General features: G+C 45.2%; 1 protein-coding gene across 2 annotated transcripts in view; it reads left to right on the top strand.

Annotated features, from left to right (window-relative positions):
• ATXN7 (ataxin 7) overlaps positions 1-20,209 on the top strand; it is a 102,246-nt gene that overhangs the window by 61,108 nt on the left and 20,929 nt on the right. For both annotated transcript variants that reach the window (XM_044301099.1, XM_044301098.1), the window contains one exon: positions 17,181-17,436. In XM_044301099.1, the coding sequence (XP_044157034.1) occupies positions 17,181-17,436 (256 nt within the window). The remainder of the gene's footprint in view (positions 1-17,180; positions 17,437-20,209) is intronic.

A 20,209-nucleotide genomic window follows, 5' to 3' on the forward strand; every position in this document is an offset into this window, starting at 1 on the left:
GAGCATTTTTAATTGTCCTGTTTAAAGGTCCCGCTGATCACCCGATGAATTGGCAAACCCTCCTTCATTGTGTGACTGCTTCTCAGGGGGCGGACACCTGCCGGTATTCGCTGATGGGCATAGTGAGTTCATAGAACTTTTTTTTTTTTGTCACAAGTTAGCGGAAAATGATGGTTTTATTTTTTTTCTTACAAAGTCTCATATTCCACTAACTTGCGACAAAAAATAAAAAATTCTAGAAACTCGCCATGCCCCTCACGGAATACCTTGGGGTGTCTTCTTTCCAAAATGGGGTCACTTGTGGGGTAGTTATACTGCCCTGGCAATTTAGGGGCCCAAATGTGTGAGAAGTAGTTTGCAATCAAAATGTGTAAAAAATGGCCTGCGAAATCCGAAAGGTGCTCTTTGGAATGTGTGCCCCTTTGCCCACCTTGGCTGCAATAAAGTGTCACACATCTGGTATCGCCGTACTCAGGAGAAGTTGGGGAATGTGTTTTGGGGTGTCATTTTACATATACCCATGCTGGGTGAGAGAAATATCTTGGCAAAAGACAACTTTTCAATTTTTTTTATACAAAGTTGGCATTTGACCAAGATATTTCTCTCACCCAGCATGGGTATATGTAAAATGACACCGCAAAACACATTCCCCAACTTCTCCCGAGTACGGCGATACCAGATGTGTCACACTTTTTTGCAGCCTAGATGCGCAAAGCGGCCCAAATTCCTTTTAGGAGGGCATTTTTAGACATTTGGATCCCAGACTTCTTCTCACGCTTTCGGGCCCCTAACATGCCAGGGCAGTATAAATACCCCACATGTGACCCCATTTTGGAAAGAAGACACCCCAAGGTATTCCGTGAGGGGCATGGCGAGTTACTAGAATTTTTTTTTTTTTTGCCACAAGTTAGCGGAAATTGTTTTTTTTTGTATTTTCTCACAAAGTCTCCCTTTCCGCTAACTTGGGACAAAAATTTAAATTTTTCATAGACTCAATATGCCCCTCACGGAATACCTTGGGGTGTCTTCTTTCCGAAATGGGGTCACATGTGGGGTATTTATACTGCCCTGGCATTTTAGGGGCCCTAAAGCGTGAGAAGAAGTCTGGAATATAAATGTCTAAAAAATGTTACGCAGTTAGTGGAATATGAGACTTAGTAAGAAGAAAAAAAAAAAAAACAATTTCCGCTAACTTTCTGAATGGAGCCTTACAGGGGGTGATCAATGACAGGGGGGTGATCAGGGAGTCTATATGGGGTGATCACCCCTCTGTCATTGATCACCCCCCTGTAAGGCTCCATTCAGACGTCCGTATGATTTTTTACGGATCCACGGATACATGGATCGGATCCGCAAAACGCATACGGACGTCTGAATGGAGCCTTACAGGGGGGTGATCAATGACAGGGGGGTGATCAGGGAGTCTATATGGGTGATCACCCCCCTGTAAGGCTCCATTCAGACGTCCGTATGATTTTTTAGGGATCCACGGATACATGGATCGGATCCGCAAAACGCATACGGACGTCTGAATGGAGCCTTACAGGGGGGTGATCAATGACAGGGGGGTGATCAGGGAGTCTATATGGGTGATCACCCCTCTGTCATTGATCACCCCCCTGTAAGGCTCCATTCAGACGTCCGCATGTGTTTTGCGGATCCGATCCATGTATCCGTGGATCCGTAAAAATCATACGGACGTCTGAATGGAGCCTTACAGGGGGGTGATCAATGACAGGGGGGTGATCAGGGAGTCTATATGGGGTGATCAGGGGTGATCAGTGGTTCATAAAGGGTTAATAAGTGACGGGGGGGGGGGGGGGTGTAGTGTAGTGGTGTTTGGTGCTACTTTACTGAGCTGCCTGTGTCCTCTGGTGGTCGATCCAAACAAAAGGGACCACCAGAGGACCAGGTAGCAGGTATATTAGACACTGTTATCAAAACAGCGTCTAATATACCTGTTAGGGGTTAAAAAAAATCACATCTCCAGCCTGCCAGCGAGCGATCGCCGCTGGCAGGCTGGAGATCCACTCGCTTACCTTCCGTTCCTGTGAGTGCGCGCGCCTGTAAGCGCGCGTTCATAGGAAATCACGGCTCTCGCGAGATGACGCATATATGCGTGACTCTGCGCAGAGCTGCCACCTCCGGACCGCAGATCTGCGTTAGGCGGTCCGGAGGTGGTTAAAAAGGACGGACTGTTATGCAAACAATGCACCCGATAGGCACAAATGAATAAATATAAGACTACTAAGAGTGATTAGTTTTCACAAAAAATTGCCTATTACCACCTCATTAATCCCTGACAATTTTAAATAGGTTTCTTTTTTGTTTGTAAGTCTTTAGTGGAAGAAATTTTCCAAATTTTAAAAAAGTATTTTAAATATCAGTTAGGGACCCCTAAAGGGATTTTTGGTCCCATAAGACCACATTAGATTTTCAAGGAATATCCCGAGGGTCCTTAAAAGGGACTTAGAATAAAAACCGTTGCATTGTTGGCACAGGTCCCACTCTTCTATTTTCTCTCCTATTTCCGAACTGTTGATTTTTCTTTGTTCTCTGTTGGGTTCTTGCTTCGTTGCTTTTGCATTTGGTACCAACTGGTTATCCTAGTGTTCGTGGAGAGTGTATAGCCCGCCTGGGCAGAGGCGACACTTTTTATTTTCCCTCTAGCGACATCCGGGGGGTAAACCCTTGGTGCTGTGTCCTCCAATGCATTCAACGAAAAACGGATTTTGCAGCAAGTACAAGCAATCCTATTCTGCTGCATGTTGGTAAAGCAACAGTGTCCGTTCAGTAGCGCTTACGCATTGGTCAGTTTTGGGCGCTGGAGCCCTCACTCAGCTTCTTGGTTTCCAGGGGAGCACTGGACGCTATTGGAAAATGTGGCCTGGGAATCGCAGTGGCTGGTACAGCTAAGGTGGCTCTAGATGTGTTTTTGAAGTCGCCATACACTTTCCTCAGTATGTAAAATTCTGTGGTGACTCTAAAGCGCCTCTCCGCCCACTGTGCCGCCTTAGCCACTGATTACCAGTAGCAAATTAAATATCTTGCCAATTTTTATTAACTGATGACCTGGTTTTACTGGTTCTTCGTCTTCTTTACTTACTGAAGCAGGATATGTCGTCCATGGTTCCAGTAATAAGCAGAAAACTGCCTATGTCCTCATCCCAGGGTAACCCATTGTAGCTGACGTGAATTATGGTCCGTGCACCAGTCGCTGTCTGCAGTAAGTAGCAGCTCTGTGCTGTGCACGTCACGTGGTTGATTGCTTTACAATAGGCTAGGGAGCAGATCACGTGATTACAATGAAAAGGAAAGAAAGGGATTTGGGGTCCATTCACACGTCCTGTTTTTTTTCATCCTGAAAAACGGTCCGTTTTTTGCGGATCCGTTGTTCCTGAAAATGTTTCCGTATGTCATCCGTTTTTTGCGGATCCGCAAAAAACGGAAACATGTATACATTTCAATAATCAAATAAAGTTGTTTGGATTTCTTTGAAAAAAAATTAAAAAAAAAAAAATTTGTTATGTGTTTCCAGGAACGGAATCCGCAAAAAACGGATGACATACGGAATGACATCCGAATGTCATCCGTTTTTTGCGGATCCATTGACTTTGTATTGTACCAGGATCCGATTTTTCAGGACAAGAATAGGACATGTTTTATATTTAAACGGACATGCGGAACGGAACAACGGAAACTGACAGCACACATTGTGCTGTCCGATTTTTTCCAGGACCCATTGAAAATGAATGGGTCCAGATCTGGTCCTGATCTGTTCCTGAAAAAACGGAACAGATCAGGAAAGAAAAAACGGACGTGTGAATGGACCCTTACTGTAAGAAACCTAGAATGTGTCGGCAGATAAGAGCCATTTGGCCCATCTAGTCTGCCCAATATATCTGAATACTATGGATAGCCCCTGGCCCTATCTTATATGAAGGATGGCCTTATGCCTATCCCATGCATGCTTAAACTCCTCCACTGTATTTGCAGCTACCACTTCTGCAGGAAGTGCGTTTAAATGCTGGTTGTATTGCAGATCTAATCGCAGTGATAAAAACCAGAAAAACCTTTTCAGAGCACATCCACACGGGACATATTTTGGTACAGAAAATCTGCAACAAATCCACAGAAATCTGCATGAATTCTAAGCGGATTTTGATGCAAATTTAGCGGAGGATTTACCATGAATTTCATCCCCTGCATTGCAAAAGGTGAAATCTGTACTGAAATCCACGGCATAAGGGGGCATTCACACGACCATATGTATTTGGCAGTCCGGATGCAACATGACATCATCCATATTTTGCGGACCCTGCAAAATACATACGGTCATGTGAATGCCCCCTGACTCGACATACCACAGATTTAAAATCCATATTGCATGCCAAGTTGTGTGTGGATTGCTCTGCAGAAATCTTCGGCACAGAAATTTTGTGAATGATTTTTATTTATTTTTTTTATTTTTTTTCTCATTCATTGGATTTTTTGGGGATGGGATTTTCTAAGATGAGAGGCTTGGCCTCAGAGGCATGAGGTAAGGACGGAATTGAGAAAAATCGGCCCTGCTGTACATAGATTTGAGTACATGACTGGGGATGGCAGCCGCAGGAGGACGTGTGTACATGATGCAGCCCCTGCTGGATCAGTCCCTTTTATAAGACCTGACTACAGGCGGAAAACCTGGATCTTAAGGCGCTAATAGACCAAGCAAATTTGTGCCAATTATCGGGGCCAAGCCTTCATACGACCCACTTGTTCCCTTATGATCATGCCTCCAACATGCTCGTTTATCTGCATCTTTCATCAGGAGGCGCGATTATCGGCTCTGCCTGTAATCAATAGTACTGAATGGGGGCAGGAACGACTGTGGTAGCAATCATCCCTCCCGTATTCGCATTGCATCGGCCAGTGCAAACAAGCGCTCGTTGACATGTTTATCATCGGCACTCGCCCTGTCCGAATATCAAGCGGTCTAATGGGACTTCTGTGCATACTGTGTCTGTGCACTTAGCTGGATGCATACGCCAGCGTATACTTCTGTAGGACTCCTTTCACAAGAGGGAGGCCAAACAAGTGTCAGTCATGGCCACTGTGCATCAGTTTACCGTTTTTGCACCATATATGACGACTGCACGAAAAGTATACTTCATCATTTACATGTTTTTGTTTGCGACAAGCAAGGTTGTAGCGGTAGTGAACACTGCTGTGCCTCGGATAAACCTGTAGAAAAACGGATCCTTTTGTAACAGTTGGCATCCGTTTAAGTAATATCCATCTGAGATCTTTTTTTTTTTTTGACTGGGAAAAAAAAAGTCCTGCATGCAGTTTTTTGTTGTTTTTTCTCCTGACGGATCAGAAGAGCGGAAGGTGAAACAGAGATGTGACCTCTCCCTAAAAGTGAAGTTTTAGTAAAATATACATGGCGGTAAATGCAATAATGTGGTAATCAATAGTCGTACGACTAAGTGTAAATTGGATGCCGCTGTATGACACAAACCTTCGTAGGGCATATATGTTCTCAGCTTATACACCTGGCAGCAATCACCTCTGCAGATGGTTTAGGCCACTTTCACACTCGCGTTTTGGCTTTCCGTTTCTGAGATACGTTCAGGGCTCTCACACGCTGTCCAAAACGGATCAGTTTGCATTCTAATGCATTCTGAATGGAAAAGGATCCGCTCAGAATGCATCAGTTTGCATCCGTTCCATCTCCATTCCGCTTTGGAGGCGGACACCTTGCTTGCAGCGTTTTGGTGTCCGTCTGACGAAACTGAGCCAAACGGATCCGTCCTGACACACAATGTAAGTCAATGGGGACAGATTCGTTTTCTATGACACAATCTGGCACAATAGAAAACGGATCCGTCCTCCATTGACTTTCAATAGTGTTCAAGACGGATCAGTCTTGAACACTATGTTAAAGATAACACAAACGGATCCGTTCTGAACGGATGCAGACGGTTGTATTATCTGAACGGATCCGTCTGCGCAGATCCGCATCAAACGCGAGTGTGAAAGTAGCCTTAGTCATTTATATTTTGGCCACACAGATGACTTTTATCCTTGGAGTATATATAGCTGATCCTCCATTGTCAAGCACAGTATCTCACAGTATCATGTACACCAGTCTGTCCTTCAGTAATTAAGCATTGCAGACCCAGGTATTGCTGCGTCCTGCAGCCATCAGTCAGGCCTGACATGCCGATTAGCTGTTCAGACTTCCATTGTCATTTAGTTTGCCCTGTAAGTTTATAGCCACAGTTTCTTTAAAATCCTAAAGGGCTGCATTTCCAATATCTGAAATATTTTCACCTCTGAAATATATTAGCAGATGGAGCGGCTCCCATGGCATCTGTCCTGGTGAAGTTGTTCTACTAAAACTGACCAGCAGGGGGAGCACCAGCTATGCGCTCACTAGACTCTCTGTATAAACATCAGCCTGGAGAATAAAAAAAAAACTGAGGAGAAACTGAGCGACGCTGACGACGGCGGTGAAGAGTCTATCTGCTTTGTGTGTGAATCAGAGTGACGTAAAGGAGAATGAATCATTGTAATAATCTGGACCCTTCTTCTCGGTATAGTGTCCTTGGCTACCCTCTATCTCACTAGCCTCTGTGTCTGCAGCAACAATGCTTTTTGCTGTAGACACTGCAGATAACGTGCATGTTTGCTATTTTTATAGTACAATTTAGCTATGATTATCCTGCCCTTTTCAGCAGGGCCCGCCGGGCGCCCAGTGTACCCAGCCGGGCCCGCCGGGCGCCCAGTGTACCCAGCTGCGCCCGCCGTGCACTCACATCAATCTCTGCCTTGATCTGTACTCCCGGAAACTTACCTACTTGTCATAGGGAAGTTTCCGCAGTGCGTAGGAAAACTTATGTACCAGGAGGTAGACCATCATATGGTATGGTGCCCCTGCTGCTGCAGCAGAACCTCTTTGAGAAGACACAGGGGAAGCCTATGGGACAAACCACTTTAGCCCACGAAATGACGTGAGGTTTTCTGAACAGTCTTCCTCAAATTAGATAGAGGAGCGGTGATGCGCCCCAGTTCATCCCCATGATTATCCAGTTTATACGGCTCTCTCAAGACCACTTCATAACATCCCGGAGAAGCCCTTTGATGAGGATTATTTAACATGCAATGGCTATGGCCTGTGCAAGTGATGCGAAGCGTTGCTGCTTACAGTCCTGGCACAGCTGGAAAGTCTTGTGGGCACAGATACTGGCAGCGGTACAGCGGGTTCTTATTGTTGTCAGTGCACAGCCAAAGCCCCGAGGCTCGGAGCGACATTCCTGACCTCCCCGCGCGTCTGACCGCAGAGATGTGTGGCTAGACACTTATCTCCAGCTCATCTAACTTCTGCTCTGATGGATCATTAAACCGCCCGCTGACAGTAGCTCCGCTGCCCTCTTATTACTGCAAACACTGAGCGAACCACACTTGTAAAAAAACTTATTGGTTTTACCTGTAGCAACCGGAATATGGTAGCCGTGATATTCCAAGTTTATATTGCTCTTAACGGAGTTGTCCCAGGAAAAATTATTCTACATTTTACAAACCAGCACCTGGATCTGAATACTTTTGTAATTGCATGTAATTTAAAATGTAGCATAGCTAATGAGTTAGTCACTGAAATCTATCTGTATAGCGTCGCTGTTGGCTCTTTTTTTAAATTTCTGTCCACCTCACATGCTCAGTTTCCTCCTTCAACTGCTACCATCAGAAAGGACACCCCCCGAGGGACAGGGCTGGTTCTAGGTTTTCTAGAGATTGCCATGTGCTACATGATGTCTGATTGTAATGACGTTATTAGATAACCCCTTTAATCCGGTTGGCTCAGTATATGTTCTGGAGAAATGCCATGCTGGGGGATTCCTCTGCTCAGGGTGCTGACCCTGCGGAGTCACCCCCACCAATGAACAATCATAGTGGCCGATACAACATGCAGAAACCTATCGCCATTATATTAATGCACATGGTGGTCAAACAATGAGTTCAGCTTTACAATATATATATTTAGACGGCGGACTTCTACCCTCATTACATTAACATATGCCGCGACATGGGAGTTTGATTTACGGTATAATTATGAGCAGGTTCTATGCATTGTTGGATTTCAAAAGTATCTGGTGGATTTCCCCCTTTTCAGTTGCAATTATGATTGGGTTAAAAGGAAAGCCTGGCAAACCTTTATTCACGATGAATAAGAACTGCACAGGCTTGAAACGCGTAACCGATTTTTCACGATGGATGCTCGTGTACAAATTGGTAATAAAGACTGGATTTTAACCATAAGACCGTTGCTGTAACTTTTCAAAATGAATGTTGAGCTAACTGTTGCCCTTAGCGGTCTCTACGGATCCTCCCATTCACATGCATGCTCGGCTCAGCTGTCTGACACCCCCCGATCTGATATTGACGATAGGACATCAATATCAAAGGACCATTACACGGCCATTTTTCTATGGCCGTTAAAAAATTGGACATGTCCTATTTTTTGCACTTTTTATTAAATCAATGGGCCGTTTTTTAGCGGCAGTTTAGACAGGAGTGCATCCATCTAATGGCCCTTACAAACGGTTGTACTTTTTAGGGGTTAAACGTTATACAGTACAGACCAAAAGTTTGGACACACCTTCTCATTCAAAGAGTTTTCTTTATTTTCATGACTATGAAAATTGTAGATTCACACTGAAGGCATCAAAACTATGAATTAACACATGTGGAATTATATACATAACAAAAAAGTGTGAAACAACTGAAAATATGTCATATTCTAGGACTTTTGTCTCCGCTCCAAAATCATTTTCTGAGCATAAACCTAACGTACCCCATGGGGTCCGTAGGCTCCGCTCGCCTCAGTTATGTGCCCAATCTGTCCTTTCCGTTCTCCTGCTCCTATAACGGAGCAGGAGAACGGAAAGGCTGAACGCTGATGTGAACGAGGCCTAATGCTCATGCACACAGACGCGTTGTGGCCCACAAACAGCAGGTCCGCCATATACGGCATCGGCCGTGTGCGCTGTGTATCACAAATATGGATCCATTCACCTGAATGGGTCTGCAAGATACGGAGCGGAGGCACAACAGCAGAAGCACTACGGAGCAGTTTGGTGGGATTTCGGTCCGTGGCTCCGCACCACAAAAAAAAATAGGACATGGATTGAAGCGCTCACCACGAGGCCTCCATACTGGAACCTGATCGTTGGATCCCAAACAGAACCTGGATTCATGGCTAAAGACTATACAGTTCCAGTCTGGAGCAGTTCAGGTTTCTCGTTCACAATACCATTGCAAACTAAGGGGACTGAGGCTGGCTGTCAGTTGCGGGACCGGTATTGGGCGCCGTGACACCAAATTTCCTTTTGCCAAGCGCTTTGAAATTGTCCGGGCAGAGACAAGGGTGTGTAACGAAGGAGCCACCGGTGTGTGGATAGGGGACAAACAATCCTCTCTACTTGTGGTCTGTCTGGGACATTCCTTGTCTGTTTGCCATATGTGTGCCCCCTTATCTAATCACTGCTGCCAACACCTAAGGCTGGGTTCACACCTGAGTGTATTCAATAAGCGCTGTTTACAGGCGTTTTTTAGGCGTATTTTGGGGCATTTTTGTATTTTGGAAAACGCGCGTCGTACGCGCGTTCTTTCTATTGACCACAATGAAAAACAGAGGTGTTACGCGTGACAATACGCCCCAAAGAAGCTCCTATACTTCTTGGGGCGTAGGGCGTTCGTACGCGCTGTAAAACGCTCAGGTGAGAACCATGCCCATAGGGAAACATTGGTTTTTGCTTGTTGAGTGTTTTACAGCGTGTAGGAACGCGCTGTAAAACGCTCAGGTGTGAACCCAGCCTAACAGCTAGGGCAGAACTGCCTAGATGGTGGGCAATTTGTTGAAACGACCATCCACCTTCTCTTTTAGTCCATTGATGCACGATGTCAAGTGGGCAAAATGCCTTGAAGTGTGTCAGAGGCATGTCTAGCAGTCAACGATCTCTCACCAAGAGGTACACTACCCAAAACTAGCCTCTGAGAGCATTTCTAAGGAACAGCAGGGAAGCAGTTTTTCGCTCTCTTGTGGCAATTGTCTAATCAAATAGCCTGTAATATTTACATATCTGCCTGAGACATAACCGCGTGCCGAGTTATGCAGCAATCCGACATTTCTATCTGGATGCCTTATTTTTTTGGGTCAGAGTGTGTGTGTGGCAGCTGCCTAATAATTATTCCACTGGTGGGTAATAATCTGTAACTAATAATTCTGTATAATACATGAGAAAGGATTCAGCGAGGAAGGTAAAATCACTGTTTTATTCCATCATTAACATTAAAAAACACACATCTGCCATGTTCTGACCGATTCATGGTCTTAGGCCTCATGCACTCCACCCTTGTTCTGGTCCGCATCCGACCTGCATTTTTTACGCCTCTGGCTGCGGACCCATTCACTTCAGTGGGCCCGCAAAAGATGCGGACAGCACTCCTGTGTGCCGTCCGCATCCGTTGCTTCGTTCCATGGCCCTGCCAAAAAAAATAAAAATAGAAAATGTTCTATTCTTGTCCGTTTTGCGGTCAAGAATAGGCATCTCTATCTTGGGCTGCCCGTTCCGTCCTGCAAACTTGCAGGAACGCACACGCCTGGCATCTGTGTTTTGCGGACAGCAAAAGCATGGCGCGGTCATATGCATGAGCTCTTATTCATAGACTAAGATCGAGGCTGTGAATTGGCTGAAATGCGTCAGCCCTGCCGAGGATGTGAGTTCTTTCATGTGAATGATGGAATAAAGATGATTTTACATTACTCGCTGGATCCTTTCTCATGTATTTATGTGCATCGTTTTGGGTGTGAACACGCCGTGGTGGATCCCTGAGGGAGTTTGTGGATTCATTTCACCACTCGGTGCTGGAGTATACTTCTTCGCTAATTAAAGGGATTGTGCAAGAGTTTTATATTGATGACCCATACCCACAACAGGTCATCCATATCAGATCTGCTGGGATCCGACACCCGTCACCCCCTCCGATCAGCTGTTTGAAGAGGCGACGGTGCTCCATGAGAGCGGTGCTTCCTGGTCATTACACTACGCGTCGTCTATCTTGCAGCGGCGGCGTTCCAGAGAATGGAGCGGGTACTTGTCATTACACTGCACTTCAGAGGCAACGGGCAGTGTACTGCAGGTATGCCAACCGTCCAGAAATTACTGGACAGTCCGTTTAAATAGGAGACTTTTTTTCTGGTTTCTGTGATGTTTTTGAGGCTGGTTGTACTTGACAAGATATTTTGGTGGTAATTATCATCCTTTTTTAGCTCCCAGTAAATGCTGGCGATGAGGCGTTATCAGTATATTGAGCTATAGACATGTATCACTTATAATATTTATCATTCATTATGATTTTCCAATTTGTCTGTAAAAAAAAAAAAAAAAAAAAAAAAAAAAAAGTTGGTTGTTCGTGATTTTGGAATATGTTTAGAAAAAAAACTAAAATTCTGGTTGGCAACCGTGGTGTTGTGAAGAGGCAGCAGCACTCTCACAGTGGAGCGTCGCCTCCTCTTTAAACAGCCGATCAGCGGCGGTGGACGGGTGTCGGACCACCGCCGATCAGATATTGATGATCGGTTATCAATCTAAAACCCCTGCACAGCCCCTTTAATAACTTCTGCCCTTGCTCTAATAATAAACTGCATATTTTGTAGAGGTCCTTTGCATTGTGTTCTCAGTTTTGGTTTTGTTTTTTTGTGAAATAGTATAGTTAAAAAAATATATAAAATCATAATCTCAAATGTTTTTATTGCCTTGTCTACCCGTATCATGAAAAAAATGCAAGAATTAAAGTTTCCCCATGTGATTTCCTGATTTGTGACAGCCAGCGGGTGAAGGATTAAACAATCCCTTTTTGCGTCCCACGAGCAGATCATTTCCTGCCATGGTTTCGCTTCCCGTCCTCAGTCTTCCAACTTACTCGCTGACAAAGCCTGGCACGCTGCACGTCTCCGCATATTACATCTGAAAGATAAAGGCACGCCTCTTGTTTTCGTTTTTAATCCCCTCCCCCCCCCCCCCCCATCCTTTTTTTATTTTTTTTAGATCTGCCAGGACCTGCGACTGATTTATTTATAAAAAAGAAATTCACTTTACAATACTGGCAAACGTTACATAAGCCAAGAAAAAAAAAAAAAAGCCATGGATCGCGGGCAGGAGTGTGTGGGCAACCCCCCAGAGCAAGACGGCTAGGTCTGACTTGTCAGGAGGAGAACAGGCAGCGGAGCGCTGACAAAATACGTGAATGGGAGCTGCTGGGAAGCTGTTATCACTCACGCTCTGGGCTGTGGGGAGGGTGGAAACGCGACACGGAACTGCGGGCAAGGAAATGTATAGCTCCGTGCCTCTCGCTGTCTCTCCCCTGGTCGTGTCACATTCCATCTTTTGCACGCTCGCGTCTCGTCTCCCCATCTTCTTCTTCTTCTTCCTCCTCCTTTTCGTTCCGACATGCACAGCGTTAAAGTCGTCAGCCCGGAGCAGAGTTGATCAAAGTGGATAATCTGGCAAACGAGGGATTAACCGCTCGCAAGCGGGGCCACATAAGCTATTCTGAAATGTCATTCGAGTGGCTTGGCCAAAGTTCAGAAGCAGATGCAGACTTGTGTTTGCTATTCGCACCGGCGAATGCTGATGCTAGCAGGAACGTCCCCGGGTTTAAGACCTAATGTAAGGAGCGTGTAACAGAGCAGGCGGCGGTGACTCCTATGACAAGGCCCCGTCAAACAGTTGGCTGCGGTTTTGTGAATTTTAGCAGGTCAAACGTGAAGCCTTACACGTATGATGTGCTCAGATGTTCCCGCAGCTTCTGAGAAGTAGAGATGTCATGTCAGATAAAGCAGGGATCGTGGCTAGAAGGGGGGGGGGGGGTGTAGGGGTTAAGGATTTTTTTGAGACTTCCTGTCGGTGCCTGAGAACGGTGAGCAGTAGACTCCATTCAGCTTATGGATATGCCTTAGATTTCAGGTTTTCGGAGGCGGGTACCATAAGCTTTACTGTTAAATGAGGGCATGGGTTCTGCAGCCTTGGTTGGCTCTATGGAGTAAAAAGTCTGTAAATCCGGGCTTTTTTTCGGCAACGCCGTCTCTAAAAAAAATGAGAACGCCATGGTGTGATTAATGCTGATCTCGCCCCATATACTTACTGATGTCTTAGCACCAGTGTGGTGGGTGTCCTGGCTTTTATTTCTGCATTTTTTTTTAATTTTGTGCTTTTTTGCAATGCTGGTTCAATCCAAGGTCCTTCAGGACCAGACACGGTTTTAGGGGCTCATGTTGGTTTAGCATACTGTTTTCTGAGCTGTCGGCACTGTTGTTGTTTTTTGCTTTCTTTGTGACCAGCGCCTCTTCTTTTTAGTCGCTTGAATGTTATATAGTGCTTGCTTTAATAGGCCGAGATTTGGGAAATCAAGAAAAAGTTAAGTTTTTTTTCTAATTCTAGCTACATTTTCAAGTTATTAGAACAACTACATAGAATATGTGTGCTTGCCTTTGATATATTACATGTCTGGTTTGGGTTATTTAGTGTGTATTATAATAATATATATATACAGGTCCTTCTCAAAAAATTAGCATATTGTGATAAAGTTCATTATTTTCTGTAATGTACTGATAAACATTAGACTTTCATATATTTTAGATTCATTACACACCAACTGAAGTAGTTTAAGCCTTTTATTGTTTTAATATTGATGATTTTGGCATACAGCTCATGAAAACCCAAATTCCTATCTAAAAAAAATTAGCATATTTCATCCGACCAATAAAAGAAAAGTGTTTTTAATACAAAAAAAGTCAACCTTCAAATAATGATGTTCAGTTATGCACTCAATACTTGGTCAGGGAATCCTTTTGCAGAAATGACTGCTTCAATGCGGCGTGGCATGGAGGCAATCAGCCTGTGGCACTGCTGAGGTGTTATGGAGGCCCAGGATGCTTCCGATAGCGGCCTTAAGCTCATCCAGAGTGTTGGGTCTTGCGTCTCTCAACTTTCTCTTCCCAATATCCCACAGATTCTCTATGGGGTTCAGGTCAGGAGAGTTGGCAGGCCAATTGAGCACAGTAATACCATGGTCAGTAAACCATTTACCAGTGGTTTTGGCACTGTGAGCAGGTGCCAGGTCGTGCTGAAAAATGAAATCTTCATCTCCATAAAGCTTTTCAGCAGATGGAAGCATGAAGTGCTCCAAAATCTCCTGATAGCTAGCTGCATTGACCCTGCCCTTGATAAAACACAGTGGACCAACACCAGCAGCTGACATGGCGCCCCAGACCATCACTGACTGTGGGTACTTGACACTGGACTTCAGGCATTTTGGCATTTCCCTCTCCCCAGTCTTCCTCCAGACTCTGGCACCTTGATTTCCGAATGACATGCAACAGTCCAGTGCTGCTTCTCTGTAGCCCAGGTCAGGCGCTTCTGCCGCTGTTTCTGGTTCAAAAGTGGCTTGACCTGGGGAATGCGGCACCTGTAGCCCACTTCCTGCACACGCCTGTACACGGTGGCTCTGGATGTTTCTACTCCAGACTCAGTCCACTGCTTCCGCAGGTCCCCCAAGGTCTGGAATCGGTCCTTCTCCACAATCTTCCTCAGGGTCCGGTCACCTCTTCTCGTTGTGCAGCGTTTTCTGCCACACTTTTTCCTTCCCACAGACTTCCCACTGAGGGGCCTTGATACAGCACTCTGGGAACAGCCTATTCGTTCAGAAATTTCTTTCTGTGTCTTACCCTCTTGCTTGAGGGTGTCAATGATGGCCTTCTGGACAGCAGTCAGGTCGGCAGTCTTACCCATGATTGCGGTTTTGAGTAATGAACCAGGCTGGGAGTTTTTAAAAGCCTCAGGAATCTTTTGCAGGTGTTTAGAGTTAATTAGTTGATTCAGATGATTAGGTTAATAGCTCGTTTAGAGAACCTTTTCATGATATGCTAATTTTTTGAGATGGGAAATTTGGGTTTTCATGAGCTGTATGCCAAAATCATCAATATTAAAACAATAAAAGGCTTGAACTACTTCAGTTGTGTGTAATGAATCTAAAATATATGAAAGTCTAATGTTTATCAGTACATTACAGAAAATAATGAACTTTATCACAATATGCAAATTTTTTGAGAAGGACCTGTATATATATATCTCCATTACACATGTACCACGTATGAGCCCACGTGACTATGTAACCAGATCTTCACAGGGAAGTTAGGATCTCCCTCCTTATGTAAATGAATCCATTATACAAATCTGTGTCTGGCTCTTCAGATGAAGCAGGTTTTCCTCGTGACCGCACTTTCTATTTTTATGACTGTTGCGTCTGGCACTCTTAGTAATGGTAGATTCACAGAGCCGCTGAAACCCTAACTTCTAAAATTCATTTCACCTCGACTGCTAAGTGTGAGCCCAGTGTCGGGCTTCATGCGCGGTGACGCAGCCGTTGGTTCCATTTCAGTCAGTAAATGATGAATCCACAAAATACGGGCACCTTCTCTGTGCGCTCCACTATCGGTAGAAAGGCCTTTTCTCCTCCACAATATGGACCGCTTCACAAATCTGCATAAAACGTGTGGATAGCGCACAGATGAAAAATACGTTTTTTTGGGGGGCCTAAGGCCTCTTGTGCACGAACGTATGCCCTCCAAGACATATGTCCCGGAACGGCATTGATTGTACGCACGGGAGTACACCGCATCATAGATTACAATGATGCTGTGCACGTCGGGCCGCCCGCAGGACTATTGTCCCGCACTTAGTAAGATCTTATGAGTGCGGGACAATAGCCCCGCGGGCGGCCTGACGTGCACAGCATCATTGTAATCTATGATGCGGTGTACTCACGTGCGCAAGAGCCTAAGGCTGAGCGCTCACGTTACAATAAAAAAAATATAATCTGGCATCTGTGCAAATTGTTGCATAGCCAAAGAGGGCGCAGGTTTGTGCCGAAGTTATTCACATTTAATTAATACGTGGCAATACACAATATGTGCAAGAATACCACAAGTGAGCGCTGGTCCTTCATCGCTATTGTTTCTACAGTCCGCCTTCCCTATGACTTGTGCACCACATCGCCACAATCAGAGTGCCGACTGATACACATTGCAACATGTGTCATACGTGTCCGTACCGGGGGGACGGTCTTATACAAAAGAAAGGCGTAGGCGCCCATGGTGCTGGACAGCTACTTGTGCGGAAGCACTGCATAAGGCGCTAGGAGCTCCATGTGGTGCCATACAGCGTCCGTGCCGATGGGTTTGGCATCTATATGAGTTCTAAGGGTAGGGCCACACGCGGCGCAATTGCATGCAGAAAATAAGCGGCATTTACAGTACCAGCTAAGTGGAGGAAAGCCGCAGAGTACAGGTAGCAGTGCCATACCAGTGCCAGCCAGTATGCAAACCTATCACTTGGGGTCCTAGAAATCTGTTGTGATTTATATGGGCCATCATTCAGCTTTCAGGAAATGGATATAAATAAGCACTGAATCGAATTTCATATGTTTTGATGCTCATTCAACTGTTTGCGGTGACATGGAGGCATTTGCGGCTTCTTGTAGAACACCCCCATGTTCCCTGTGTTTTCTGTCGATGCAAATCACGACACTCTTTACTGTATTAAAAAAAAAGCAAACCTGCCCTTTAAATAGCAGAGCGAGCAGCGAGGGATTCTCGTCATTGCTATAAAAAGGCTGTAATAAAGCGCCTGAGTCATGCCGGAGCGTGCAGCCTCTTGTGTTGCAGATGGTATGTGCCCAGGGAGCTAGCCGTCTGTGATGGATGGGACAATTGCATTTGTTCTAATCAAAGGTGTAAATGTTTTAGAGAATCAAAGCTGCGACGGGGGGATGACAACAGCTTTTTGGGGGCTGCATGATGTTATCCTTTTGCATATGTGTGTGTAACGCATTGATGATCCAGACGGTAGTCATGAACCGAGTCTTCTCTATGATGGCACTGAAAGTGGGGGGAAAAAATTGAATAAATGTGTCGTCGAAATGTCTGGTTGGGAAAATTTGTATTCATCCATTATGTCTGTGCCTGACTGTGCCCATCGATGATGCAAATAAAATGATGTTACTAATTGTAGTTCATATTGTTGTATGCTTGTAGATAACTGATTTTAATATATATATATTTTTTTCCATTCCAGAAAGAAGACATGGGTCCTCCAGCAAACCCCCTCTAACACCTCCATCATCCTCTGTGTACTCCTTCCACTCCTCCCTGCCTTCGACAAAAAGCAAAGCGGGCGGCGGCAGCACCCGTACGTCCAGCAGTGCAAGCGGTAGTGCCTCCTCCAACTCCAAGCTGATCAAATCTCCCAAAGAAAACAAAGAAAAGCTACAGATAGGTGGAAGCAACAGGTCCATGCATTCTGTGCAAAGCAGAACATCCCTAGAGAAAATGTAAGTGACCATCAGCCAGACGCCTGAATTACAGATCTGGTCTCTATGCAGAGGTCGCGCTACATTTATTTAATTTTTTTCCGGAAGAGTAAAAATCCTCCTCTTACCATTTTTGAGGGGTATTTTTAGCTGAGGAGGAGTATGAAAGTTGAAGTCATTTTAATGACCTAATACGTAGCCAGCACTTGTTCACGGCTGCGTTTGGAGCCCCCATCACAGATTTTGTTAAAAAGACTGGACAAAAAAAATCCTTACATGCAGGACTTTTTTGTCTGGTAAAAATCAGTCCCCCATCAGTCATTGGAGTCTGTTCAGCTCTGTTACTGTCGGGCTCTGTTCACATCATGTTGCGGTCATACGTTTAACGTACATGAAAAAACTTCTACTATAACAGACTCCTCAGACAGATGCCATACTGTGGCATCTGTCACCATAGAGTTCCATTGTACAACAAATGTACCGGTGTATATATATATTTTTTTTTTCTGGACTTTTGCAGGATGGAAAGACGTGGTACACTACGATTTCTCATCCTGCAAAAAAACGTACACATTAGCATATATGTTTTTGTTTTTACAATGGAAATCTATGGTGATGGATGCCACAGTATGGCATCTGTCGGAGGCGTCCGTTTACATAGTTTTTTTTTTGTATACTTTAAGCATATGGCAAAAAACTTCAATTATTTTCATTGTTCTGCTCATCTAACAGAAATAGTGGTGGTGTGAACAGAGGGAACCATTACTGGTCTATATAATATGAAGCAATTATGGCGAAGTGATAAAGTCCAGTCCAATATGGCGGCCCCTGCTCTCCTCATACATCTGGACTCGGGATCTGGCCCCTCCTCCTTTCAGCTCCCGCCGGCTTCCACTGCTGCGCCTGCCCAAACTAACCAATAGAAAAGCTCCTTACTGTATGGAGCTTTGCTATTGGTTAGTTCAGGCACAAGCAGCATCGATGTGCTGCCTGTGCCATTCACTGCGTGCCCTGAGCTGCCTAATGTAGGGGAAAAGTCTAAGGTGTATTGGTACGTCTTAGGCCCCTTTCACACGGGCGAGTATTCCGCGCGGATGCGATGCGTGAGTTGAACGCATTGCACCTGCACTGAATCCCGACCCATTCATTTCTATGGGGCTGTGCACATGAGCGGTGATTTTCACTCATCACTTGTGCGTTGCGTGAAAATCGCAGCATGCTCTATATTCTGTGTTTTTCACGTAACGAGGGCCCCCTAGACGTGAATGGGGTTGCGTGAAAATCGCAAGCAAGTGCGGATGCGGTGCGATTTTCACGCACGGTTGCTGGGAGACTATCGGGATGGAGCCTCGATCATTATTATTTTCCCTTATAACATGGTATAAGTAAAATAGCGCTGGAGGGGTTAAAAAAATAAATAAAATAATTGAACTCGCCTTAATCCACTTGATCGCGCAGCCGGCATCTCCTTCTGTCTTCATCTTAGGCTACTTTCACATTACGTTCTGGGCTCCGCTAGTTCCGTTTAAAGGCTCTCACAAGCGGCCCCGAACGGATCCGTCCAGCCCTAATGCATTCTGAGTGGATGCGGATCCGCTCAGAATGCATCAGTCTGGCAGCGTTTGGCCTCCGCTCCGCTCAGCAGGCGGACACCTGAACGCTGCTTGCAGCGTTCGGGTGTCCGCCTGGCCGTGCAGAGGCAAACGGATCCGTCCAGACTTGCAATGTAAGTCAATGGGGACGGATCCGTTTGAATTTGACACAATATGGCTCAATTTTCAAACTGATCCGTCCCCCATTGACTTTCAATGTAAAGTCTGGACGGATCCGTCTGCGGCTACTTTCACACTTAGAATTTTTTTTAAATATAATGCAGACGGATCCGTTCTGAACAGATCCCATCGTCTGCATTATATGAGCGGATCCGCTCTGAACTCAAGTGTGAAAGTAGCCTTAGCTGTGTGGAGGAACAGGACCTGTGGTGACGTCACTCCGTTCATCACATGATCCATCACCATGGTAAAAGATCATGTGATAGATCATGTGATGACCGGAGTGACATCACCACAGGTCCTGTTACTGCACACAGCTAAGATGAAGACAGAAGGAGATGCCGGCTGCGCGATTAAGTGGATTAAGGTGAGTTAAATTATTCTTCTTCTTTTTTTTTAAACCCCTCCAGCGCTATTTTACTATGCATTCTGTATTCAGAATGCTATTATTTTCCCTTATAACCACGTTATAAGGAAAAATAATACAATCTACAGAACACTGATCCCAAGCCCGAACTTCCGTGAAGAAGTTCGGGTTTGGGTACCAAACATGCGCAATTTTTCTCACGCGAATGCAAAACGCATTACAATGTTTTGCACTCGCGCGGAAAAATCGCGCGTGTTCCCGCAACGCACCCGCACATTTTCCCGCAACGCCCGTGTGAAACCAGCCTTAGACTTTTTTCAGAGAGTAAAACAGCCTGAACAGGCGTCTTTGAGTCTTGTACAGGCGTTAGAGGCAGAGGTCGCAATATGTATATGTCCTCTGTAGGATGGGCATGTTGGCTGTCATTGCAGCCTTGTTGTATCGTGGCTTTGCTAGAAGCGGCTAAAAAAGTGGCTGAGTGCTTAAAGGGGTATTCCAGGCCTGCTGATTAGATATTGATGTCCTATCCTGACCATAGGCCATCACTAACTAACTAAATTTTGGAATACCCCTTTAGCTTGGAACTTTTATGTACTGGAGAATTTAAAGGGGTATTCCCATCTTAGACATTGGTGGCATATTGCTAGGATGCGCC

The sequence above is a fragment of the Bufo gargarizans genome, chromosome 7, assembly GCF_014858855.1.
Source record: "Bufo gargarizans isolate SCDJY-AF-19 chromosome 7, ASM1485885v1, whole genome shotgun sequence".
NCBI lineage: Eukaryota > Metazoa > Chordata > Amphibia > Anura > Bufonidae > Bufo > Bufo gargarizans.